Source organism: Megalops cyprinoides, chromosome 5 (assembly GCF_013368585.1).
Source record: "Megalops cyprinoides isolate fMegCyp1 chromosome 5, fMegCyp1.pri, whole genome shotgun sequence".
NCBI lineage: Eukaryota > Metazoa > Chordata > Actinopteri > Elopiformes > Megalopidae > Megalops > Megalops cyprinoides.
In genome coordinates, this window is record NC_050587.1 from 37,208,633 (window position 1) to 37,236,440 (window position 27,808).

Consider the following 27,808-nt stretch of genomic DNA (forward strand, 5'->3'; position numbering starts at 1 on the left):
TGTGAGAGGGTGTGTGTGTGTGTGTGTGTGTGTGTGTGTGTGTGTGCATACTTGTGTATGTGTGTGCATGTGTGTGTGTGTGTGTGTGAGAGAGAGGGTGTGTGTGTGCGCCTGGCTGTTTTCCTGAGGCAACAATTAAAAAATAAATAAAGGGAAAATGCTGTCAAGATATGCGGTGGAGCTATGAGGGTCCGTGGCTTCCCTCAGCCCAACGCGTCTGTTTCCAATCAACCCCCATTTACTTACGAGTAAACAATCTATCTTCGTACACGACTGGCTGTGTAACAGAGGAGTCATTTTTTTAAATAAAGGGGTCCTCTCGGTAGGTGGCTTCATTGCTCATTGCTGGAGCTTTGCAGGCCTTCATTCAGATCGATTTGCTCACATTTGCCACTTGGCTACGTAGATGAAATCCACCTCCTCTAAGCAAAAATGAAAGATTTCCCCACTAATTACAACCTTCAGACACAAAGTTATTGTCCTCAATCTCAGATGCACACACATACATGAATATTTATAAACAATAAACGAACACGTCTCCAGTGTAAATCTCTCTGACACCAGCCAACTACTATGCTTCAGTCCCGAACTGGGTGGTTTTAGGTTTTCCGAAAGCTCATTGTATATTGGTGGAGCTTAGACAACCAGAATGATTGATAGGTCTACTGTCCACTTGAACAGACACCAAAAGTTTTGTAACTTTAAAGGAGGAGTGGCAGTTACACAACTGTGCAGTAGGAGGCAGGGGTTAGCTCGCCCAGACAAGTCGGGGCATGTCCTAGCATGGCCTCCGACAGTCCACACGTCGTGTGATCATGACAGTTCCAAAAAAGCCAAAAAAAAAGTGGGAAAATCAAAGTCAGAGAAGCATGGAGTTTGTACTGTACTTGGCCTGTGTCCTGGCACTGTTTTCTAACACAGACTGATTTCTGAAAGGGTGCTAAACATAAGGCCTCCTTTAATACAGAATGCACTCTCCGCTCAGATGCTCAGTGGAGTGGGTTACTGAGGACTGTCCAGCCCCGCTAGTGGTGTGCAAATAAAATAATTTCAAAACTGATATGAGATACCTGTTCACAAAAACAGAGAACAAAACACAGATGTTTCACGTACATGCCGTTCTGACCCGGACTAAGGTGTTCCGCTTCACCAAAGTAGCTGTAAGCCTTCTTAAGAGAAGCATCCTTTCTGCGCACACCCCGGTGCGGCCCCCATATACAGTCACAGAGCGTGACACACCGAACCCGCGATTTGCGTGCTCTGAATCACGCTGAACTTCCAGCAGAATAAACACAACAGAAAGAAGCCAGCAATGCTGTGTTTTCACCATGCAATGTTAATAGGAGCACTCAGTGGCCTGTACCTCCCAAATACTGCCTGACCCACATCATGTTTTACCCTAGCCTGGTAAAAGTGTCTGCATATAGCATTACCTTTTAAAGGAGGCAGTGTGACGGGGAGGGTGTTGCAACAACCAGTCTTTTCTCCGTCTTATTTTTTTTCTGCTAGTATGAGCGTAGGACTGTACTAGGTGAACGATTCAATGTTCTGTTATTGATTGCTATTCTTACGTTTGTTTTCCTGTATTGGTCTCATACCCCGAGCGCCATCCTGAATGAGATCACCTGATAGATGATCTAATAACAAATAGTTGTGAATATAAATCTTTTATTTCTCCTCCTCTAAACGCATCATTAAGGTTGAAAAATCGGCACAGGTATGGCCGAAACCTGACGTAATGCTGCAGAAAGCGCCGGGCTGGACTGAGAAGCTGGCCGCGCTCCGCGTCTGAGTGTAATCAATGACATTTTCCATCGTACTCCATCAGTGTTACATTAGCGAAAACTATAAACAAGCTCTCACACTAATCGATTTTTTTCCTCAATACGCCCTTGCCAAAGATTAATTTGATAATATGTTCAAGATTTTCATGCTTGCATCAAACGTTTCCCATTACGGGAAGTTGCCCCATTCTTGAATGTGCCATAAACATAGCCATTATGGAAAACAAAAACAACCTTAATTCAAATGTGCCATTTCCAAAAACTGTTTTCTCTTTAACGAAGCCTTACAATCAAACCGAATAAATAAATGAGTAAATACAGGAAGCCTGATTTACCAGTGCTATGCGGTCTGACTCCCCGCGGCCGTAAATTCAGACTAAATTGGACAACGCTGATGCAATGTGTTTGTGCCTATGCGTGTGTGTGTGTGTGTGTGTTTGTGTTTGTGTGTGTGCATGTGTGTCTGTGTGAGCGTAACAGGGTGTCTCAAAAACAACTGTGGAATAGCTGACTTGAATTTATGTATGTTTAATTGACAGCAATTTTGTAATTACAGTATGCGTGTGATTCAATGGGCTTTGAATGCCAGACATCTCTCATATTTATTCTTACAAAAATCCTTACAACATTAAACTGTTCTAAATTAATACATTTCAATTTAAACTTGATTTGCTCCTAACACAAGGTGTCCTAATGGTCACCTACTCTCATAGTGAGCTTTCTCACCATATCTCCGATATTCAAACCAAAACACTGCACCAACAGCCATTGTAAAATTAAACAGCCAAAATATTTTTGCAGTTTATGTTGTGGGTTTACCCTCCTGCCCGCTGAAGCGCAAAACAGCCACGAATGGAATTATGGCTTTGTCATTAGCAGCCCGAGCCGAGCTGCCAGGGCTAAGCCTCTCCCTGTGGCATCCAGTAGTCATGGGAGAGTGAATGTTCACCAAACACCACAGCGGGTGGATCTACAGAGCAGAGCAGAGGATCAACCAACCAGAGCTTTCTCAGATGGACAGAGGTGCATTCTGATTGGCCGGTTTCCGATTATCAGGCAATGACTGACAGCACAGGGGTCAACAACAACAACAACCCCAGTGAACCCTAACCTCTCCCTTCAGTTGCTTCTCGTGGCCCGCAGCGAAAGCTTTCTCACAGATAACATTAAAAAACTAAACCAGAAGATGGCCGAAAAATGCCCCACGGAAGAGGCAATGAGGGGTACTTGGGGGATGGGGGCGCTTACCTTAGTCACTGCGGGGTACCCCACGACCACCTCGGCGGGGCAGTAGAGACGCTCCTCGTGGGACGCCTCCACCCCCGTGGCCCACTGGTCCAGGAAGCCGTTGGGAGTGTAGAGGCCACAGTCCCGTACGCTGGTTTCCCTCTCGAAGTCCTCGCACACACCGTCCCCGTCATAGAAGTAGCACATGCTGGGCTCCTCTGCGGGGGGGGGGGGGGGGGGGGGGGGGGTGGGGTGGGCAAAAGAGGGCAGGGGAGAGAGGGGTGAGTTCGGCAGGGGAAAGCAGAAATAGAGCCCGGCCGACACCGCGCACAGCCTGGCGGTCTGTGCTTTTACACTCAAAGAGAGAGGGAGCCGTGAAACACATGGAAATCCCTGCCCATATTCCCAGCTCCCGGGGGACACAGCGTAGGCCCCCGGGTCGACCCAACCACACGCACTTTGTTCAAATTTAAAGCATGCATGTGTTTGTTTTTTTGTTTGTTTCAGACAGACAGCGGGGTTAAACGTGAGGGGGGGCGGGGGTGGGGAGCTAGTCCGCGTCCCTCTCCACGTCTCCTGTGTCATGTGGGTGGCCTGGGTCACTCGGCGGCTCTTCAGAGGGGGCTGAGGGAACAGGGCCATTTGGAAGCCCCCCCGGTGACATTCCTCGTTCGGTGGGCCAGCGAACACTGAGGCCCCCCCCCCCTCCCCTCCCCCCGCACCCGCGGCCGCCCTGTCCCTGCCTCTGCTTCCCCAAACGTGCTTAGTCGCAGAAAACTCGGCGGCGGTAAACAAGCCCGCCCCTTTGACCAGGTCAGCATTTTAAAGCCCGTCCAACTCGTCTCCCAGAGCGTCTCACTCTCATTTACCACGACAACAAGATAAAGGAAACAACACGTCTGCCCCCTCCAACCAGAAGCGGTTTGGGATGGACTCGGTGGGGGGGGGGGAGTTGGGGAGAGATGCTTGGGAGAGAGACACTATCTGATGAACTTGACAGATTGTGATCTATCTGCTTTATTTAGAGGAAAATCAGTGACGTGCCCGTATAGATTTTCCAGACATTCCTCACGGAGCTGCGAGGAGCAGCGATGTTCCCCTCAGTTTTTTCGGAGATCCAGGCAAGACAGGGGGATGAGTAGAGTGGTGTGTGTGTGTGTGTGTGTGTGTGTGTGCGTGCGTGCGTGCGTGCGTGTGTGTGTGTGTGTGTGTGTGTGTGTGTGTGTGGGGGGGGGGGGGGCACAGCAGTACCGGGGGCTTGGTTGGCTAAGCCTCTCTGAAATTCCAGCCCCTCTTGTGTTTCTGAAACCAGGGGCTGCCGAGGGGAGCGTTTTCGGAATCCACTCGGCCAGACGGGGGGAATGTGTTGGCGCGGCGCGCAGCAGAGACGGGTTCGGCCAGCGCTTTTACGCTACGCAGCGCTGCCCCTGGCCCCGGGCCCTCCCGCCACACTGTGCCGAATCAGCCGCGCTCTCTCCCTCACGCACCTCTGCCAGACGCTCCCGCAGACACACAGGCAGAAAGTCTGCGTGTTACAGTGTCTGATTTCCTTAGGCAAAAGGATAAAAAGGTAACCTGAAAACATTTTTTTGAGCGATCACATACCATCGATTCTCTCCAGTGCTGCTATCCTAATGGCCGAATGCACAACATAACAGCACCGCAGAAAGCCGTTCACGCCTCTTAAGTGTGTCCGATTTCACAAACATCCCTTTCAAAGCACAACAAGAACTCCTGCCCACGGGACTCCAGACAACAAGCAATATGCCCTCTGTGTGCACAAAGTCCAACTCTGTGCCGTTTAAGTTTGCTAAAGGCAACGCGACAATAACCGCTAAATGGCATTATTTTCATTTAGCAGACAGTCTTATCCAGAGCAACTTTTATCGGTTACAATTTTTACATGTTAGGCATGTTTTACATGTTTATACAGCTGGATGTTTACTAAGGCAATTCTTGATTAGTACCCTGCCCAAGGGTACAGCAGAAGCGCTCCAGCAGGGATTTGAACCAGCAATGTTTTAACTAAGAACCCTGCACCTTACATTACATTACATCGCATTCATTTACATTACCCAAGGATACACTAGCAGTGCTACAGCATGGAATCAAACTGGCAACCTTTCAGTTATCAGCCCTGCTCATTAAATGCCTCCCCTATATGCAACCACATATGCAAACTCCTGTGTTATCTGCCCTCTGATTGGTGCGAGTGGGTGGGGTGGGGGGGGGATACATACCCACGCAGTTGAAGAGCGGCTCCTTCCTGCACTGGCTGGAGCAGCCATCCCCGTTCATGGTGTTCATATCGTCACACTCCTCGCCTAGGGAACTGAGACAGGACAGGGGCGTTCAGCGGGGGCAGGTCATGGCAGCATGGCATCCCAGAAACCCCCGCTCCTCTCCCTCACAGGGCGGCTCACCTCTGTATGTGGCCGTCTCCGCAGTAGGGCGCCCCCAGCTGGTGAGTCAGTGCCGGCGAGGGTTCGCTCTCTGCCTTCTTGGAGACGGTGAGCACCTGGTAGGTGTACTCCACACCTGGCTCCACGTCCCTGCAACAGAAACACACAGAGGCGGGGTTAAAAGGGCAACTTCTGATGATCTCACAAATTATCCATGTATTAACACATGATTGTCATTTCAACTGCACATCAAATTGAAGTTTGAGATGAATTAAATAGAACTCCCCCTTTTCACACAACTTTCAGTAATTGCCAATTATGAATCTCCTCACAATCACAGAGACAGTGGCTGAGCCCATAGAGGAGTGTGTGGTGAGGCACAGGCACACACACACGCACACACACACACACACACACACACACACACACACACACACACACACACACACATACACATACATACCTCCTGCGACTATGTTTCACAGTCCCACAGTGCGCCAGGAGGAAAATGCCGTCGCTGAATGGGCAGTAACTCACAGACACCCACATGAGTCCCAGGGTGTCAGGAGCAGAACACCGAAGGGACCCTGGCCAACATACCCACCCCCTATCCCCTGCAGAACAAAGCCAATCTCTTCTGCCCAACATGGGCTCCCGGTCAAATAAAATTTTCAAACCCGGGCTGTAGGGCAAGTGGCTTTACTGTCTGAACCACTCAGGAGCCCGAGATGATGAAGCTTTTGAAGATGCGAAAGTGTCCCGAGGTGTTCAGCTGGGTGTATCAAACACACACGCACACTGACTAAACCGCCCTTCTGAGGCAGATTTACGAACCCTTTGTACGTCCAGCCAAACACTTTCCCTGGGTTTTTTATTGTCTCATCCCACTCGTACCAGATGCCTTTCAAACCAAAACAGAGGCACGGCGGAGAGAGAGAGCGTTCTGACGTCCATCTCCCCAATAATTTACAGCAGCTCGCGCAAGTTCTAAAAATCGCTCTCTCTCCCGGTTCTGTTAAATCATTTTACATTTTTTTCTCCTGTCGTATGGCTTTTCCTTTCCACTTGGACTCAGATACGACCCCAGTTTTATTTATTTATTTATTTATTTATTTATGTGTTTTATTTTCACGGGCCGAGGGCTCTCTCTACAGTCTTGGCTCCCTCTGCTCGGAGCCCGAGGTGACAGCCGCATTCTTGCTCGCAATATTATCGGCTGGCCCGTGTCACAGCCCCCCCCCCGGGGTTCCCAGTGCGTTCCTGTTTCTCTTGGTGTTGAGCTGCAGCGCTGTAACCGATATCCGCGGCACCGGTCCGGGCTCCTGGCGAGCCGGGTTTCTGACACCGGGTCAGAGCGCTCCGGTCACGTGAACCCCCCCCCCCCCCCCCCCAAGCGTGCGTGTGAGCGCGTGCGGGGTTCCGAGGGGGCGTGTAACGGGAGAAGCCGCGAGCCCGCGGGGCATCGTTCTTTCTGTGTTTTTGTTTTTTTTTTGGGGGGGTTTTTTTTCGGCGGATGATCAGGTATGCGAGCGCCCACACAAACAAATATCCGGCGTGCTGATATGAGCCGCTTGCATGAAGTGAAATGCAATACGGCGCACAGCGGGCCAAGAATAAGACGAGCCTCGCGAACCACGGAGCTCTGGGGATATCTGTGTGCTGTGCAAGTCCCGCTGAACCTTCAGCAGTGATGCAGTCCAGTCCAACACAGCTCTGCACAGCATAGCAGAACACAGCACAACACAGCACAGCACAGCCTAGCCCAGCCTAGCACAGCACAGCTCAGCACAGCTCGGCACAGTTCTGCACAGCACAGCTCAGCTCAGCTCAGAATAGCACAGCATAGTGCACAGTTCAGCTGAGCATAGCTCAGCACAGCACACTGTCACACATGCCCCCGATCTCCTACTCTCCAGCTCTAAAAAGGTGCATTTTAAGGAAGGGCACTTCAGTCCCTCTCATGCTGAATATGCAGATTACTTGACATTTGAGCCAGTGGCACTGTAACATAACATTGATAATCCATTTTTGTGGGTATCTGTGCTCTGGGAACACACATACACACGTATCGTGTAATGCCTTTTTTGTTGTGGGTTCAAACAGGGTCAGTTTTTCCAATATAGTCTTCAGTGGAACTCTGAGCTGCTAATGGCTAAGGAGGCAGTAACATTTCATATGTGGCAAAAATACAAAATAAAAAAAAACCTAAATTATCAGCCAAGACGAACGGCACTGGCAGACTTTTTCTAGCCTCAATTTACTTCTGTTTGTCGAGCCATGCAGCTGAAAACACAACCGTCACATGAATCCAAAAAAAAAATTTAAAAAACGGCACTCGGTCACGCCTCCAAAATGTGTCAAACGATTTACAGCAGGAAAAGACTGCTGGCGTAGTGAAAGGGGGCATTTGTGTACGGTGTGCTGCAATGACCTATAAAAAGACACGGACTTCTCATTAGCGTTTCATCAACACGATTACATAGTGTACAGTAGGCCAATCCTGGCCAACACACCGCAGGCTACTTGTACTGTTAAGTTTCGGCATAGAGCACATCACTTAGCACCAGTTGTCAGATGCTGTACTGTGTTAGTTAGCTGTGGAATAAGGAAACCTGCAAGAGACCTGAAACATGAGCCAGCGCACTTCGCTTTGTAAAGTCACACTTGGGGCTGGAGCGAGGCTCGCGTATCTGTCCCGCAGCTAAGGAATGTCACATGGTCCAAACGCTGGCCATGTAGCGTGGAGCCCGGGCAACGGGTTGGAGAATGGCAGCAGGGGCCATCTTTCTCAAACGCTTACTCACAACGTGGTGGGAACTGTCACAAACTCAGGTGATTATTTTTTATTTTTATTTAGCCTTTTTTGGGTCTTTTTTCTTTTCTTTTTTTTTTTTCTTTTTTTTTTTTAACAGAGAGGCTCTTTCCAGCGTGAGAGTTCACACGAGGTCCCTTCAGGTCTCTGGCCAAGAGCAACAATCCCTTCTCTGCCTCCAATCTCCAGCGCTCCGCTCTTGGAGGGAAAAGAAAGGAAAGCGCAAAAATGTCAGAAGGAATGGTTTCAGAAAAACGAATAAAGATAAACAACTTCTACACAGACACAAGCGGAGCCGTACGGATATGACGCCACCAGGGACACGAGTTACTGTATGAAGCTGTGCTTTCGCCCGAACATGAGAGGGACATCTGGGATGCTGAAGGCTTAAGGAGGACAATCACTTAATTTAGCAGAGTAAGAGCTCGGGGGAGGGCGTGACCCCCAACCTGTGACCTCATTTGACCATGTTTCTGTTTCTAACTGACCCTGGCTTCCCTCGCAGAAATGACTTGTGAAAATTTACATTTACATTTATTCATTTGGCAGACGCTTTTATCCAAAGCGACTTACAAGTGAGGCGGAGTGCAACACAAGCGAAAATAAAGGCAATGAGGCAAAGATAAAGTAGATGAGTCCATAATGGTAATGAGGTATTTTCTAGAACTTCAATCAGGCAAAGCCGGTTGTTGAGACGAGATCAAACTCAGGTCCAGATTTAATCTAACCACAGTGCGCTTTGTTCTTAACTGCAAGGAACAATGATTGCCACTTTTTTGATTCCCTCACAAATTTTTACTTAATTGCAATGATCCTAAAATGATCCATTAGACCCACAGTGCTGCATATGGGGGGGGGGGCACCCTTTTCTTAATCTTAAGTTAGATAAACCACAATGATAATGTGTCAATATACCAGGCCCTGATATTTATTGGTGGAAGCATCAGCTCTGAGGCACGGGCTCAAAACACAGGCCACCTCTGTGAGAACGCATCTCAGCGCAGACCAAGCACTCAACGTTACGGTTAATGCCTTATCCAAACGCGAGCCGACATGGCCAAACTCCTCTGCCCTGAAAACTCCCCCCCACCCTGCTGGGCGCACTCTCTCACCACGTCACACTCCGCCGAAAGCAGACAAAACCGCGCCAGGCCCCGGCAGCGTGGCGAGAGCGCGGGTGCAGAGCAGCCTTTTCACACCCACTCAGGAAGCATATTAAATGCCCCCCCACCCCACCCCCCCCCCCCGCCCCACGGCACCCGAACTCCATGGCCCTCACCCTCCATAGCCCCCCCAGCTCAAACGGCCCCGGAGCTCCGCTCGCCAGCACATCAAATAAAAATAACAGGGGGAGGGAGACGCGGCCTGTCAATCACACTGACCAGGCCCGGTTTTTAATATTTTTTAATTATTTGCAGGGATGGAGGGTGGTGCGGGGTCAAGACAAGGTCAGAGTGAGGTGATGAAGTCACTGAAATGTGCACTCCATGTTTGCTAACACCCCCCCCCTCCCCCCTGTACACACACACACACACACACACACACACACACACACACACACACACATTTTCTCCCATTCCTATTCCTCACCAGCCCCTCTCTGTTACACTCCTTCTGAAGAGAACTGCCATCGCATGGATCCATCATCAACTATCCACTGATAACAAAACCCAAAACTGCTGTTTGTTTTCCTTTTTTATGAGGCATGGTATTTATTGTATTTAAGGCCTGGCCTTTATCTGTGACTATACAGAACAAACAAGAAGCCACATTCTATCCCAGCGACTATCTGTGATTTGGCCACACACACACACACACACACACACACACACAATAAAACATACCGTTTTCTCAACAGACACACACTGGAACTAGGGTGGGCACAGCATCATCAAAACAATACCACGCACGTGTAGAAACAAGCAGCCCTATCAAATAGCTTCTCCTCAGGTGAACTGTGCAGAATCCATGATTACATAACACAGTTGCTCCACAGAGGAAAAATCGGCCAAGTCAAGACATTAGTGCGCGACAAACAGGATGATCCGAGACCTCTCCAAGGAGTGAATGAATGGAAAACAACCTTCTTCACACCAAGGGATAGAGAGGTACTGGAGTTTATTGATCTAGACACCTCACAAGGAGGAACTGGGAACCAGAGAGAGAGAGAAAGGCAAAGAAAGAGAGTGAGAGAAATGAAAAGGCAGAGAGAGAAAGAAGGGGAGAGAGACAGAAAAAAAGAGAGAGGGAGTAGAGAGTAAGAGAGGGAAAGAGATCGAAAACACCAACCACCCATGATGTATTCATTCATGCTTAGAATCAGACAGGGGTCCCAGTTACAGTAACATCATCCTCAAACAACAAACCCCTTCCTGAAAACAGACCATAAAGTGCTGAACCGAATCAGAAAACATAGTGATCATGGTGCGGACTCAATGTGAACGCAGAGCAAACAAGGCACTCTAACACAGCCCAGACCGAGGTGTACTAAAACACCACACCATCCCCAGCTCTCCGGGGGATGAGGGAACACCTGCACACCTACGGCCCTTCCGGCTCCTCCTGACAGACACATCTCCGCAAGTGATGCCTTACCTGTCCACGTATCTGCGGCTGGGGACGGGCAGGACGAGGCCGTTGGGGGCGTGGGAGAAGGGGGGCCAACGCAGCAGGCGGTAGCGGAGGGGTTCGCAGCCCTGGCAGAGCGGGCAGTCGGGCTTGGAGGCCAGCAACGTGGCGTCGATCTCCAGGTGCTGCTCGGTGGTGTAGAACTGCACGCCATACACCTCCTCCTGCACGTCAAGCCTGAGCGTCAGGGGCGTGTCGCAGAAGACGGAGCTGGGCCCCAGGGACACGTTGCCCCCGCCCACCGTCAGCAGCAGGACGTCATGCAGGGCGGGCGGCGCCGTCTCCTCGGGCGAGAAGAAGGTGACCCAGACGGTGAGGGAGTCGGGCACCAGCGGCCGGGCAAACTCCAGCTGCAACATGCAGCCCTGCTGGGGGCAGGGGGGCAGGCCCACGCTGGTGGGCTCCGCTCCTGCGTTGGGGCTCCAGGTCCGAACGCTGGGCTCACAGGCCTGCTCCACGTCTGGAGGGCCTGTGGCGGGGAGGGGGGACAAACACAGTGAGCCTGCCACACACACACACACACACACACACACACACACACACACACACACACACACACACACACACACACACACACACACACACACACACACACAGAGTTATATACACACACACACACACACACACACACTCAGCGTTATCTTGAACGCCACCGAGACTGTGGAGATTCCCGCCTAATTTTGGCTTTTTCGCTCTGTGACGCACGGCCTCCTCCTGTTATCAGAGCTGATCTCTTTTGGAAGTGTTCATCAACTCCATTCTTGTTTTACAGGAACAGCAATAATTTGTCATTAATGTCACATCGCTCCCACCCCCCCCACCTCCCCACACACACAGCCACACACACACACACATACACACAGCCAGAGCGATGTTCTGGGTCCCATCACGCGCAAAGCCAGGGAGCAGTGAGTGTACACAGCTTTCACCCCAGAGGGGCAATTAGCCCCTGAATAGTCCAGTCACATTTGGAGAGGGCAGAAGCCCGCACTGCTCACTGTGACGTACATGTGTAGCATTCATCAAGCTCGCTGAAAAGCCAGAGTTGGGTCGACACTGTGTTCCCCGCACTTTCCTTTAGTGCAGTTCCAAACTGGCGACCGCAATACCCATTTCCTAACCTCATTTCTGGGCAGAGCACAAGACTCCAATGTTTAATCAACTGCATTCAGTTCCCAGGCCACAGAGGGAGTGAGAGTGTGAGAGGGAGAGAGAGAGAGAAAGGGAGAGAAAGTGTGTGTGTGTGTGTGTGTGTGTGTGTGTGTGTGTGTGTGTGTGTGTGTGTGTGTGTGTGTGTGTGTGTGTGTGTGTGTGTGGCTGTGTGTGTGTTTGTCTGTGTGTGCAAGTATGTGTGTGGCTGTGTGCATGGTCTGTATTGTCTTTATTTAGTTTCTTGGCAGTTTCAAATGTATGTGTGAGTGTATATTGAAGTTTTTGTGTGTGTGTGTGTGTGTGTTTGTCTGTGTGTGCAAGTATGTGTGTGGCTGTGTGCATGGTCTGTATTGTCTTTATTTAGTTTCTTGGCAGTTTCCAATGTATGTGTGAGTATATATTGAAGTTTTTGTGTGTGTGTGTGTGTGTGTGTGTGTGTGTTTGTCTGTGTGTGCAAGTATGTGTGTGGCTGTGGGTGTGTGTGTGTCGGGGGGGGGGGGGGGGGGTGCTGTGTGTGCGTGCACATTGGGGGAAGGGGGGGGCTGTGTCTGTGTGTGTGTGTGTGTGTGTGTGTGTGTGTGCGTGTGTGTGTGTGTGTGTGTGTGTGTGCCTGTATATTCATGTTCCCTATTCACTGTGGTTTTTTGTTCCTGCTGATCCTTTGGAATTCCATCCATTGTCTTTAACTGTGGAATTTATATATGTTCTGTCTGTTCAAAATCACTGCTATTTTTACCAAATGGCTCACAAGTAGCATAAAAACTTAAGCATGTATTAAGCCATCATCAACTGCTCTTAACATCTGTGTGTCACAGTGTGTCTGATGTTCCAAATCTGTACATATTCTGTCAAAAAAACCTACAGCTCATGACAGTTTTAAGGTCGACCTCATAGACCTCCTTCCCTGCCCGCCATTCTCAAAATTATTTGACTGAATTTTGGAAAATAGGAAAACTTCAAATGAAGGAAAAGCTCTATACTGCATTTCCAAATATACAGAGAGCACAACTGTTTAGGACAATGCATGTTTTTTTCCCAAGAACAGGAAAGTGGAGGAACTCAGCTGTCAATAAACTTCTATAAGAAGAGGGTGAGAGTGAGGATTTAGCCGGTAAAGCCTGATTTACTCACTATCATCATCATTATTATTCTTACTCTTTAATGGGGCCGAAAACCTTCTTCCAGACCAGATTACCTTTTCAGACAGGTAATTTCCCACAGAAAACAAGGCCTTGTTTGTGCACCTTCATTCAGACAAAATGTATTTCTCGTTGGGTTGGCGCAAACTCCAAAATAAAAAAAAATGTAATAGTTCAGGGAGCTCTTCCTCTGAAATTTTCATTAAAACCATATTCCGGATGATTAACCGAGCTTTTCGACTGGACATGTGAGCTGCCGTCGCCTCCTGGACGACCGAAGGGATTTGGAAGCGACCAGACCGTTCCGATTTTTCTCTGAACAAATCCCAGCCTTGCTTTCTCAGTTGATTGGCTAACCCCAGGAGGGTATTAGCCTGTCTAGGAAAGTTCTCATTCTAGGAAAAAAGCGGGGGGTGGGGGGTTTGGAAACAGGCTTTCGGGGATAAATTCCCGCTTAATTGCAGTGGGTTGAATATGGGGTGCTCGTCCACACTCCTGGCCCCCTTCAGCTGTGGGAACCAGGCGGCCAGAGCGAGGTGGCCAATGAGAGAGAGGGAAATGAGGGGATAAGCCGCAAGAGAAGCGCCCAGACGGCCCGTCTACCCGCTCTGACAGGACCGGCATGTGACCCGCACCAAAAGCGCCCCTGCCAATGCCACACACAGCCCTAACGCGCCCATACACATTACATTACATTACTGTCATTGAGCAGACGCTCTTACATAGGTTACAATTTTATTCATTTATACAGCTGGATATTTTACTAAGGCAGTTGCAGGTGAAATACCTTGCTCAAGGGTACAGCAGCACTGCCCCCACTGGGGAATCAAGCTAGCAGCCCTTTGGTTTCGAGCGCTGCTCCTTACCACTATGCCACATTGCTGCCGCACTTATACAGACAAAGATCACAACCTCTCACACTAAACAGACCATCAGCTGCAGCTCTAAGGATCTAAAAAAAACAAGCACCAGAATATGAAGATATAACCGCTAGGTCAATCTGTTTTTTGCTCCCAGGAAAAATGCCCAAACTGCGCCCCCCCCCCCCCCCCCCCTCGCTGCTGTGCGGGCCCCCTCTGATCTTGCTCTGGTTGGCTCACCAGGCCGCCCTCACTGGCACATCATGAGAGACGGAGCACGGCACTGACACACGAATGCCTTCCGGCACAATCAGTTCCCTGTTCCTAGCAAACGACTGTGCGATATTTCAGGGCTTAGTTATAACTCTGCCGCATACTTGCTCCGTTAAGCATTTATGCAGGAGAAACCGAGGTAAACACGTTCTTTTGTTTAACTTGTTTTTAGGTCCTTTAATTTATTTCTATCCTTATTCAGGCTGCTACACCTCGCCGCCATCAAAGGCCTATTTGGTTAGCGCTGCTGGATGTTTATAGCAAAATCTAGGTAAGCTACCATTAGCCCAAACATAAAACATCGACACATCCCAGGTGAGACATATAAAAAGTGTCTCGACAGGGATTCAAACCTATGACCACCAGGTCTAGAGAGTCTAACGAGTTTTTACTAGAGCCATTGTGGAGTCCAGAGGGAAATGTCTCAACTGCAACCTCCCGGTTCAGAGAACGGGAGGCTGATGATATGAATCCTTCCAGATTGTTACTGCCTGAGGAGACCTGTGTGCGGCCACAATATCCACCAGCGGCCTCGGCTGAGAAAATGGTGTGAGTTTGCTGATGTCACTCAGTTCGGTTCATTGACAGACCCAAGTCTTTCTTTCTATGGAATTTTCGTGTATATCTCCTTCTGGAACATTCTGTGGTTCTGTTTTAAATTTTCAGTTGTTTGCTTGTTTGTTTTATTTCTGTTTCACCCGCCTGCCTCCTTTTCAGGATAACTAATGAAAAAAGTCCAGCAGCTGAGAAAGGGAGGCTGTGTCTGCTGTCTGGTCATACCTCCAGGTTTCAGAACCAAGTCCCAAAACAGGAGTCACTGCACTTCTATGGTTCTGAAAAGCAGTCCAGTCCAGCTTGCCAGCGCAAGAGGATTAAAGCACAGTGAAAGCTCTGGAGAGTTCTGAAAAGCGTTACGGCAGCCGTGGGTGGGTATCTTCAGCCGAGCGTGACCCCCCCCGTGTGCAGACTCCCAACAACAACGTTCTGCGTTACTGAAAACCTCACGAGAAATAACAGGGGACAGACAGCCAGGAGGCCAGAGTGTGCATCCAGCCACCTCAAGGAAAAGTCTGCATCCAACCACTCCGTGAACAGAGTGATTCAGGGCAAGGACTTCAGCAGAAATGGTGTAACCACAGGGTGATGGCACAAGCTGAACGTAAGCCAACCAATGAATGACACAGACAAGCTTGATCAATGCACTAGATGACCTATAGTGAGGGAGTTAAAAGCAGCTTCACGAAGCCCGCAAAATGGGCGGAGCTACCATGTGTCACCAGTGACCGATTTCAACTGATCATTAGGATTTACTATGGAGCAAAAATTCTTTGGATTGTTTCTAAATGACTAAAGCTGCGCTCACGTGGAAGCTTTGCCTTGTGCTGGAGGTCATCAGTTTCCAACTGGAGCCCTGTACTGTAGCTTGAAGTGTCTGCCATATTGAAGCTGGACAAAACTGATCTGGCATAGGCTTGGGGTATACTTTTGGGCCCTCCCACCATGCTACGAACAAGCTGTAAAGATACACCCGATAATCAGGTTAAAGGAGGATCTCTGGTATGATCTGTGGCTTGAATTTGAGTTCTCCTCCAAAATAACACTGCCCCCGTAGTTTGAGTGATATTAACTGAAACACCTACAAATGCAAATTTTTATAATTGTATCTTCAGTTATTGACAATGCACAGTAACTGAAACCCTTTGATGGGGTTCAGGAAACCTCAGTCTCCATTCAAGTGTTGCGCAAAAAGACAGGCTATTGCACAATCAAGCGGGGTCATCGAGACCTTACAGCATGGGTTTTCTTTGCCCTTTAATCATGCATATATTTGGTCTGTTCACCCAGACAATAGACTTCTGGCGTTATTAGGGACTAACCATTAATTACTGTGACCACGCCGCGCCTCAGAAGAAAGCATGCTTGCACATCGCTCTCCCATAAGCAGGTTCATGGAGGGCAGCGGGAGTGTGGAGCGGAGCTGGCAGTGGGGGGAGCACTGAGGGTCAGGGCCGCCTGATCATCTCGGGGGTGGGGGGGGGGGGGGGGGGTGGGAGGGGGATGTATCTGCCGACCTCCCGCTTTTGTGGTCTGCTCTGCTCGGGCTGTTTCTCAGGACTGTCGAGGACGATGACAGTCACGCCAGGCATGAATGGCGCTTTCGCTGCTTTCGCTGCATGCTCGGTTGAAGAAAACATGTTTTCTTTTGTTTTTTTGAGGTCGGGGGGGGAAATGAGGACACAGAGAGGGCTTTTACCCTCCATGTTAACTCCAGACCAAGCTCTACCAGCTCTATAAAAGGTGCTGTGTAACACAATGGTAAGGAGCAGCGCTTATAACCGAAGGGTTGCTGGTTCGATTCCCAGCTGTGGCACTGCTACTGTGCCCTTGGACAAGGTAATTAGCCTACAATTGCCTGCATAAATGGATAAAATTGTAACCTATGTAAGTCACTCTGGATAAAAGTGTCTGCTAAATGACAATAACGTAACATTATGCTGGGTTCAGCTTTAAAATGATTGTAGGCTCATTTCAGTTAAGGGAATGGGCTGCCTTGTTTTCTTCTGCATATCATTTTTACAGAATAATTGATCAGACCCTCTAGTAAATTCTAACAGCTGTTACTGTCTGTGAATGTGGGCACACGGTTAATTTCTAATCGCAGGCTCTATCTTCGGAGTAGGCCTTTGTCTGTCATCACTGGGACCTCTCCTCTGTGAGGCCGTCAACCTTCCCATCCTCACCCATGGATCCAGGGTCCTTCTCCTGTTCAGCTTCTGTTTCTTATCTCTCGACACAAGAGACAACGGTGGGGGGTTGAGTCATGTAAATCAATAGCCAGTTGAAAGGTAACTCTAAACGTTGCGGGGCTGGACTCGTCCCTCCATTTCTTTGGAAGGAGATGAACGTTACCAGTCAGTCAGTGAGAGAGGAAGAGGAGGGCTCTTTCTGACCTTGCCAAAACTACAACCACATGAATGTTTTGGGTGTCGTTTGTGTCCTGGGACACATTGATCATGACAAAAAAGAACAGAAAGTGTTGCAATGTCAGGTGGTTCTGTTTAAACCTGCTGGCCCCTGCTCAGGAGTAGCCTACACCTAACAGCACGGGGCTCTGAATCCTGTTAGCTTCCTCACACAGGCGAGGCACGTGACATCAGAGAACCTGTCAGACTATGTTCACATAGAGAAATATTGTGTGTTGCGCAGAAGGCTTCCCCTTTAATCTGAAATATGTCTCTGCAGCGCACCAGGTAAAATAAGAGTGGGAGCAGTGGGCAGTGAAGGATCAAGCTCGATGCTCGGGCTATTGTTGAGTTGGGGGCCGGGGCAGATCCCAGACAGTGAGCACATTCCACACATTCCAGAGTGTTTTTTTTTTCTCTTCTCCTCTCTCCCAGGTCCACTTCAGTGACTCTCCTGGTTTCAATCCACGGCGAGGGATCTTTCTCATGAAAGCTGCTCGGCACGGTTTGTTTTGGTTGTTTTGTTTTCCGTTTGCTGTCCTACTGACGCAGGAATGAAAGACTAACGCGTGAAGTGGCCTTCAGTGACAGGTGTCTGAGGGAGCAACGCCAGCAACACACTCTCCATAACATTCACCAAAAGTAACACATCGCAGTGTATTTTGACATATATTAAAACATAATTTTAATATGTCAAAATACACTGCATGTATAACAGATAACAATGTTACCACTTTTATGGATGTCATTTTTGCATATATTTTACAATATACTGTAAACTGTACTTTACAGTACATACTAGAATGCATGGGTAATAAATATATTTTTCAATACTTTTTATACATTTTTACATATATTATAACATTTTATTATGTTTTGAATGTATGTATTTGTTATTGTATGTATGCATTTATTATTATGTTTCAGAAGGTGCATGGTGGCCACCATCTTGAATTGGTGCCTGATAGTTTAAGGCAGTGTTTCTCAATTGTACTCCTGGAGGCCCCCTGTCCTGCATATCTTCTATCTATCATTGCTGCTTGATTAAATCAGGTGTGCTCAGCTAATCAAAAGTCCCACTGATGAGTTCAGTCAGGTAGATAGAGCAGGGAAAGATGGAAAACGTGCGGAGCAGGGGGCCTCCAGGAGTAGGATTGAGAAACACTGGTTTAAGGCAGGTGAAATGGATGTGATGACTGAGGCAGTAATGGATATGATTGGACAAAGAGATATGACATGGAAGTAGGACTGATTACGACTGGACAGGGAGTGTGAGATGGGAGTGGTTTTGATTAGACAGAGACAGTGAAGTGAGAGCGAATCTGATTGGACATGGAGTATGAGATGGGAGGGGGTTTGATAAGATAGTGTGAGATGAGAGTGATTATAATTGGACAACGCATATGGGGTGGGCGCAGAATTGGGCGGAGCTTACCCTCAGCCTCCCGGGGGCTCCAGTGTCCGGAGGGGGCGCAGGGGCGGGGCGAGGAGGAGTTTGAGGCGTACTGAAGGAGGACACCCCCCTCCGCACATTTATCACAAACAGATCCCACTTCTCTAGGAAACCAAGAGACAGGAACCAACTTAGATACGTTCAACTCAAACCACACCTGACCTTGTTGTTTTTTGGCTCAAGTTTGATTTGTTTGAATGTTTCTGAGAGTTATTTCCTCTCCAGGGTTACTGCAGAAATTGTTTTGGGAGTTTTTTTCTGCTTTTGTGTTATTGATGTTCTAAGGTTGCTGGTCCTTGTATTGTATGATTTTCACGGAAGCTATGTGGAGAGAGAAATTCAGCCAGAATTATGTTTTCATTCATGCAGACACAACTGGCCTGGAGAAAGAAATGCAGATAAAAAGCCAGAAACATTACTTTTTTTTACTCCTATTTAATTCTCAGATAAATGGGCTTACTCACTAATCTGTCATGCTGATAAATATTTTCATAAAGCAACTCCCATCCCATAATGCTCTGTGCTGTTCATTTTCACCTGTCGCAGAACTGGCCAGTAATGGGAGGGAACCACTCCAGCGTGAGGGCGTCGTTCTCCTGCTCCACCACACGGGGCGCCAGAGGGACAGGTGGCGGCTTGCTGTCCGGCTGCCAGGACTGATAGATCAGGTCCAGGTAGCAGTGCATTCTGGACACTTGATTGAGTGTGAAGGAGTCTGTGCAGTCATCGTCTTCACAGGGGAATGGAGGGATGAAGATATATGATCAAAAACAAGAAATGAGGCCATACGACAGAGCGAGAGCGAGAAAGAGAGAGAGAGAGAGAAATAAATGGAGGAGAACAAAGGAAATGTCAGTTAGAAAGGGAAGGTCAACAGGGACATAAATTCCAGTGAAAGTGTTTGGTTGGATGGGTCTTGTGACAGACATTCACATGATGTTTGCGCGGTGCCGCCAGCCACACACTTGCCCTGAGGTTCAGCCTCTTTTTACTTATCCTGTAGATAACTTTAAACCATACATCTCTGTTTATGCTTGCCATAAACAATAACATACATGTAAGGGAAGTTACTCATGATAACAGCAACAGCAGCCGTGACTCTCCTCAGGCACAGGAAGATATCACAGAAGCCTGTTCATCCTCCCATGAAATAGCTCTGTTCCTGTCACACAGTCTTCCCTCTCTGCTATTGAATGTTTCCAATATACCTATACATGTACTTTGGCAGTACAATACCTTGTGTTTGTCAGACAATAAAGCTGAGTTGAATTTGAAATTGAATAATGCTTTGAATCGGAGTGTGTGTGTGCGCATATGCGTGTCTGTGTGTGTTTTGGTGTGTGAATGTGCGTGTGTGTGAGCATGCGTATGTGTGCGTATGCGTGTCTGTGTGTGTTTTGGTGTGTGAATGTGCGTGTGTGTGAGCATGCGTATGCCTGCGTGCAGGTGCACTTTCCCACCTGCGTAACTCATGTAGTTGTTGAAGGGCGTCTGGGTGAAGTGGCGCCTCCCGCAGGTGTCGTTCCCTGGCTCGGGGTCCCTGCAGTGCTTGTATTTGGGCGTGGGGTTGGTGTCGGCGCAGAGGTCGCCCGTCTCCATGGAGGGCTCGGTCTCCAGGCACGCGTCATTGCAGGACTCGATCTCCGAGATGCCCCGAAACACGTGGTACAGCCCCAGGCTGTGGCCGATCTCGTGGATCATGGTGTGGGTGTGGCCAAACGTGCCGTAGAAGGAGGGGTTAAGCACAATCCCACCTATAACAGCGCACAGGGAGTCGGCTTTACAAGCAGTAACAGTCACACACGCAAACAGCCAATCACACACATGGCCCCTCACACACAGAAACAGCCAATCACACACGCACACTCACACACGCAAACAGCCAATCACACACAAGCACACACACGCAAACAGCTAATCACATACATACAGCCACTGTCTCACACACACACACACACACAGTATATACAGTACAAACACTTCTGAAAGACAAAAGACATACTCTTGAAACCTGTTTCAAAAAATGCATATTCTGAACACCAAGCAGCACTGAAGAATATTCTTCCACAAAAGCAATCATAGCTAATTCGGCCGTGGAGATGGAGACCGAAACAGATGAAAAAAAAAGAAATCCCTGCCACATCGTGGGTTTGTTTAGTTCTGTTTCTGTTCAGTACAAACATAATGGGGAAGAAACGCCATTCAGACGTTCTCTCTCTCCCTCGTTTTTACCTAAATGCGTTAGGGCCTCCTTGTCCCACGGCCAGGTGGCGACGCCGGCCAGGTCTTCATCAGAGGAGTTGGCGAAGAAGACGTTGAGATGCGTGGAGCCGGCCAGCTTCAGTATGTCTTTCAGCTCCTTCACGTCCAAATATGCTCTGAGGTGGAGAGAGGATCCATTACACCTTACAACACAGCCGCCCACCCCAGAGACGCGATTTCATTACGTCCTGTTTACTGCGTGCCGCCAGTGTTATATTAGCGAGGGACTGGGGGAATATTATATTAGCAAATATTATATTAGCCGCGGACCCCCCACACACACACGCCTGCATCATGCCAACCCTCTGTGTTTCTGACAAAGGCCGTATTTCACAACAAAGGACGCTGGTGGTCTTGGCAAAGAAATCTGCATGCTAGGCTTACTTGAGAAGGCGAACATATTTGGTATAAATCATATGCAAATGCACTGGCTGTAGATGGCTTTGACTACGCATGGAGACGCGAGTTTAAGGGCAACTGCCGTCTGTTGTTTTGTTTTGTGTTTAATGTTATGTCTGGAGTGCTATTGATAGTCACTGAGTGAGTGGCATGTACATGGTGGTATAACAGACCTCAAAGAAACAATTTAGGATGGTAAACCACACCCCTGATCATAACCGCAGCCAATCCATGGTTAGCATGTCTCTTTGCATACATGTGTCTACCCCATTCCTCCCATGGTTCAAAACAACCTTGTCCTCATATTTTTTCATTTATATATATTTTTATTTTAGTTTATGCAACTACAGCAATTGCATGACCTTGAGAAGCACAGAGAGTCACAATTCTTTGTCAGGAAATGTGTCCAAACCAAGGGTTATTCATTACTTCAATGACTTTAACATCCCACCAAAAACTGTTATTGTGGCCCACTGTCCGAAAGGCATTCAAACATGCTGTAAAATTACATGTTGTGGAGAAAACTGAGGCACTGAAAATCAATTGGCCACATTCCCATCTAATATGTACCTGGTACAAAAGGAAGAATAAAAGGAAGAATAACAACAATTTTCAGCACAGTATCAAAGCCCTATCAAACCTGTGTCATTTATTTTATTGATTTCAGCACTACCAAACTATAATCCATTTATTTCACTATCAAACCTGTCAAGTGATGCGACAAAACTTGTGAAAACAGTGTGTGTGTGTGTGTGTGTGTGTGTGTGTGTGTGTGTGTGTGTATGTGTGTATGTGAGTATAATGAAAGAGAAGGCCAGTCAGTTGAACCATTCCAGAATTGCATTAATGCAGCTGAGGTCAGCCAGTGTAGTAAACAGCAGAAGTTGCTTACCCCCCCCCCCCCTTTTGCTGGTTGCATTCGTGAGACTGAGCTCTATCGGACACGCTTCGGATGTGCACCCTTACCCATGAGTTCACCCAATCTTTACTGGGGAAAAGATGTAACAGCTCTCAACCTCAGCGTTTAAGATCAATAATTCTGGAGACACATTCGGTAGGCGAGCGATGACATGTTGTCTTCTTTGCGTGGAAACAGTGAGGGGGACGTTATCAGAGCAGGACAGCATCGAGCCTATGGGAACCGGGACTCCTGTACTACGACCAGGCCAACACTCCTAATAATTTCCAGAATTTCATTATTTCCTAGGAAAATATTTGTCTGGCTTTTTGGCTGTGTGGAAGGGGGGGGGGAGAGGGTCAGGTTGTTCAATGGTGAAACGAGTCACGCAGCTGCGGACAAAAGCCTCTCTACTGTGGGTCAGAGCCACTTAATCCGAGTTCAGCTCAGTCCAATCCGCTCGGCCCGGTTAAAAAAAGAACCCAAACACAAATCAGATGTGAACTTCGGCCTCTCACAGAAACAGCAGGTTTGCTTACGCACCTACTCGGGAGCGTGTCTTGCATTTGTGTTTTTTAATGTCCGTTTTTATGTGTGACATACAGCAGTGCAGCAGGCGACAGCGTTTTGCTGTGACCCCACACTTCCTGCCGTTGCCCCCTGTCCCCCTGCTGTCTCTCTCTCTCGGGATTCGCCGACGGCGGGCCACCACAGGCTCCGCCCACATTTTTTGCATGGACGAGCCACTAGAGAAAAGCACATTTTTTCCGTTCACACCACTGCAGCATTTTTCACCGATGCATTGGGGAAAACCAAGATTTTAAAAAATAAAAATAAAAAGTAAAGCCGCTCAACAAAAACATGTTATAAAAAGGCAGAATGTTTGACCGTCCTTCTCTGACTGCAGATGACACCGCTGTGAACTGGCTCTGCATGGCTGGGGTTGCAGAGTATTCCCGAGGGTGTGGTAATGCATTTGTATTTTTTTTGCATACTAAGTATGATAATGGATCTTTCCCTGTACACGCCTGTATAATTCATATGAGCCTGTGACATTGGCCTCAATGTTACCAGCTGCAGAACACTGTAGGCCGGGCAGGAGATAAGAGGGCGGCCCCTCTGACGCCCCAGTCGCCGGCTCACTCGGCGCCTCGGCCCGTAAAGGTGCCGTTTACTGCTTCTGTAATCACTGCCATGGAAGGGGGATGCACCAGAAAGCTCCACCGCGGCGATGTAGCTGGCGTCCCCGAGGCAGAGAGGCCGAGGCCGGGGCGGAAAAAGATGGGATGGGCCTGGCGTCCCTCCACGCTACGCGCTGAACCTCCCGACGGGAGAAGAGGGGGGTCACTCTCTCACGAGAAGGTCACAGATTCAGGAGGATTATGTCATCCGTAGCTCTGCCGTCGGCCACGCCGAACCTTCTGCAGGCCTTTGCTTATTAGCGGTTAGCAGCTGCCCCTCTTTCCTGTATGACTTACATAGCTCTCATTTTCACACATTAGCCATTTACTTTGAGCCATTTGGGGTTAACAGCCACACTTCTAGCAATGGGGGATTTCAGCAGCGCTGACAGGTATTTAAAGGGAGCTGCTAAGGGCACGCTTTACACTGTAATCCCCCATTAGGAGAAGCCATTAATGTCTCCCGGCTTTATGGTCTGGGGGGGTTAAGATTTACATTGGGGACTGTAAAGAGCCCCACTCAGTGGGGGCCCTGAGAGAACTACCCCCCCCCCCCCCCCCCTCTCTCAGAGGAGCAACACTGCCCCCATCTTTGAGAGTGATGTCACAACGAGCGCTGCTGACAGCAGAAAGGGAGCCATGCGGCCGTAAATCGTCGACCCGCCGTTTCGGCGCACGGCGGAGGGGAGCACACGGGTTCAACGTGTCCTCAGCGCGGGGGGAGCGCGCTTTCTGCACCTGCACACGCACCACGTCGTCACTTCGTGGAATAAATTTCCAGAATAGTCCGGCGCGCTCCGCCTGCAAGGGAGGGTAAGGGCCTGCTGCTAAATACCTGCAGCCCACGGCAGATGGTGGTACGGATGCTGACAAGACCTTCCTCATGCCCTCAAATGACCTAAAATGGCGCGATTGCCCCACAGCAGTGCAGTATACCGCTGTACCGAATGAAAACTCGATTATCATTAGAGTGCATTCAGATACAGGGTAGACAGCTTTGGAGCCGCGCTGCCAGTCACTAAATCTCTACAGTTAGGCATGGTATGTTACAGCCATTGCGTTGGTTTGGAAAGGAACAAACACGTCAGTCAAGTTCTTCTCGGAAATCGAACCACAGGGAGGCATTTGTGCATTTAGTCTAAAACAGCACGACGTCCACAGACAAACCACAATGCATCCCCAGTAGTGGATCTCTTTCCACACCAAGTACTAAACGCGCTGACAGTCCCACTCCGAGACAGCACACTGAACACAGCCGTACGAGGAAGCTACAGGGATGAAACGGAAGGAGGGTAACAGAAAAACAGAGAGAGAGAGTGGAGGAGACAGAGACAGAGACAGAGACAAAGAGAGAGAGAAATATCATATTCCGGGTTCTGTAATTAGAGAGTAAAAAGAAACCATGTCTGACGGGATCAGGGACTCTAAACAGTCATTGGCTCTCAAAACGCAGCGCAGTCCTTGCTCCGATGCTGAGAAAGAGCTCGCTCTCATCAGCCATCCAACGGCGAGAGAGTTCGCCCTCAGCGGTGTTTCTGCAGCGTCTCCCGGTCTCCTCGGCTCCTCACTGGCCGGAGTTGCGGGTGCGCTAAGTGGTACCAGGCCGAGGGGGGGCCGGGAGAGTAAACTCAGCCTCCCATGGCCCTCGCCATGCCCCCCCCCCCCCACCCCCCCCGGTTCTCCCAGAATTCCACAATCAGCGAGGAATGTAAAGCCCTGTTCGTGATGCAGGCCATGGCAGCGCTCCCCAGACATTCCAGAACCAAACAAAAATAAGCAAAAAGGCTGGAGAGCCCTGGCGTTATAAACTGCAGCCTCCTGGTCCCTCTCTCTCTCTCTCTTTCCCTCTCTCTTCTCCCCCTCATCCTTGCCTCTTTCTAGGAACACTTCTGTGTCTGTTCCAAGCCTTGAGGACGGAGGCCTTTTACTCCAGCCAGTAATCAGTTTCTGAATGTAATCAACAGTGTCAGGGTATTCTAAATAGCCTACATGCTAAATGAGGATAACGGACGACAGGTCTCCCGATGATGGTGAAAGCTTGTATTTACTGCTGCATAGGTGGATTGCACATCTGGACAATGGTCTGCTCTGCCTTGGTTTATGGGTGGCCCAGATTATTATTACTATTATTATTATTGATTTGTTGTTGTTGTTATTACTATTTTTATGATGCTCCTCAGGTATTGTTATACAACCAATGGCAAATTGGTTGAGGACCTGGGCTTTCTACCAGGAGTGGTATATGTTTTAATCCCAATAAAGGAACTACTGTGGTACTCTTGAGCAAGCCACTTGACCTTGACCTGAACTGCTTAATTAAATGTCCATCAGCATAAACAGGTAATGTGTAACATATAAGGTATGTAAGCTGCCCTGGAGAAGGGCTATTTAATGCCCTCATGCCCTCATTTGTAGTGGAAATCAAAGTGCTCAACAACAAACCCAATCTTTTCTTTTTGGGGGAGGAAAATGACCCATAAATGATCCACAGCACAAGGTTGGCATTCACTCACCTGAGTGGAGAGCTGGGGTTGAAGCAGGTCTTGGTGACATCCGTGATGTTGGGGTTGCAGCAGTCTCCACTGTCATAGCCGTGAGCGTCCACGTTACACTCGGGGTCACATACCCCGTTGCCCGGCTTCTCCGGGGGGCAGTGGGGCTTGTGCTTCCTGCAGTATCCAGCATCGTACCCCGTCAGGGTGTGGTTGCACTCCGGGTCGCACTCCTCGTCGCCCACCTTGCCCGCATCGCAGTTGGCCAGCACCAGACGGCGGCGGAGCGAGGTGTTGTAGACGTTGTGCACGCTCAGCTCCCAGGTGATGTTGTAGGGGCCGAAAGCCTCGTTCAAGTGCTGGTGCTGCAGGCTGATCTGCTTGGCCGTGACCGTGGGCCTCCGCCGGCCATCGTCATAGACGTTTACTACCCGGTAGCGCACCGTCCGGGGCCGGCGGAACTCCCAGAAGCTGTTGTAGCTGGCTGCCACCTCCACGTTGTCACAGACGGTCTGGCCACAGGCCGGGGGCTCCAGGGAGGTGTCCAGGGCCCCGCCCCCCACCCCCGGGCCATCCCGAGGGAAGCTGCCGTCCTTTACCGTCAGCCACTTGCGGGAGGGGTTCTCGAAGGTCTCGTGGATGACCAGGTGGGAGGGGTCGGAAGGCCGCTGCCGGCTGCGCATGCCCCCGGCGATCTCCTGCTGAGGCCGCGCCCAGCCCCACAGGGATACGCCCTCTACCGCCCCCCGGTAGTTGTTGCTGAGGGCATTGCCACCGATCATGAACACCTTGCACTTCTTGGTGAGCGGGCTGAAGATCTCTCCTGACTGCTCCCTGCTCACGCCCACCTGGGCGCCGTTGACGAACAGCTTCATGTGCTGCCCGTTGTAGGTGACCGCCAGGTGGGTCCACTGGTTTGGAGCATAACGTGCATTGGAGGTGATGGTGGTGGCCTTGTGGGCGCGGTCGGTCTTCAGGGAGAAGAAGAAGCGGGGGTCCCGGTTCACCTGCTCGCTCACCGCCTTGATGCCCAGCAGCCAGCCGCGGTCGCTGGAGGCGTAGAAACACTTATCGAAGAGACCTGAGGCCGAAAGAGTGACCGGAACACAGTCAGAAACACGCCAGTGTAGCATAGTGGTTAAAGAGGTTGCCAGTTCGATTCCCCACTGGGACATTGGTGCTGTACCCTTGGGCAAGGTAGTTAACCCACAATTAGCTCAAATAAATATCCAGCTGTGCAGGTGTAGGATAGCATTGTGAAAAAAAACTGTAACCTTTGTAAGTCGCTCTGGACAAGAGCGTCTGCTGAATGTCAATAATGTAAAGATGCATGAGTCCTTAGTGGGTCTATTGAAATACAGTAGTACAAGTAAACAAAACTGATTATCCTGCATACTGATTGCTTCTATCCCAATCATAATTTCCACCCTTGCATTTTTACAAACACATGCGCACATAAACACACACACACACACACACAAAACTATATATACATTAGCATTAACTATGGCATTCTTCATTACTGATTCTCCTAAATATCTCCTTTCATTTCCCACTGCTCTCTTTCTGAGTCTGTTAGGCCTGAGGTTTGCAACCAGTGGTAGCACCTGGTTACGCAGTTATATAGTAAGAGAGGCAGAAATCATACAGGTGTTCTGGAGTTCAAGCCGGAAAAGACTGCAATCCCAGAATAGGGCTGAAAACCTATAGGGCATCTGAAAAAACCGTGCGTGTACATGAATAGCAAAGGAAGGCGAATTCCACAAACATTCTCCGGGACGTGGGCGAAGCTGACTGGCTGTCCTGGTCGAACTCGCAGGGGCGCTCTCGTAAGGCCACAGCAGATGAACATGGAGTCTGTTCTGCTGAAATCTGCCTGATCA

At 49.2% G+C, this 27,808-nt stretch overlaps 1 protein-coding gene across 1 annotated transcript in view; it reads right to left on the bottom strand.

Moving 5' to 3' along the window:
* LOC118778007 (pappalysin-1-like) overlaps positions 1-27,808 on the bottom strand; it is a 73,664-nt gene that overhangs the window by 38,682 nt on the left and 7,174 nt on the right. Inside the window, exons 2-10 of the mRNA XM_036529306.1 lie at positions 25,947-27,006; positions 20,926-21,071; positions 20,154-20,447; positions 19,231-19,423; positions 18,676-18,797; positions 10,821-11,322; positions 5,435-5,563; positions 5,252-5,343; positions 3,033-3,229 (exon numbers count right to left, since the gene is read on the bottom strand). Of these exons, the coding sequence (XP_036385199.1) occupies positions 3,033-3,229; positions 5,252-5,343; positions 5,435-5,563; positions 10,821-11,322; positions 18,676-18,797; positions 19,231-19,423; positions 20,154-20,447; positions 20,926-21,071; positions 25,947-27,006 (2,735 nt within the window). The remainder of the gene's footprint in view (positions 1-3,032; positions 3,230-5,251; positions 5,344-5,434; positions 5,564-10,820; positions 11,323-18,675; positions 18,798-19,230; positions 19,424-20,153; positions 20,448-20,925; positions 21,072-25,946; positions 27,007-27,808) is intronic.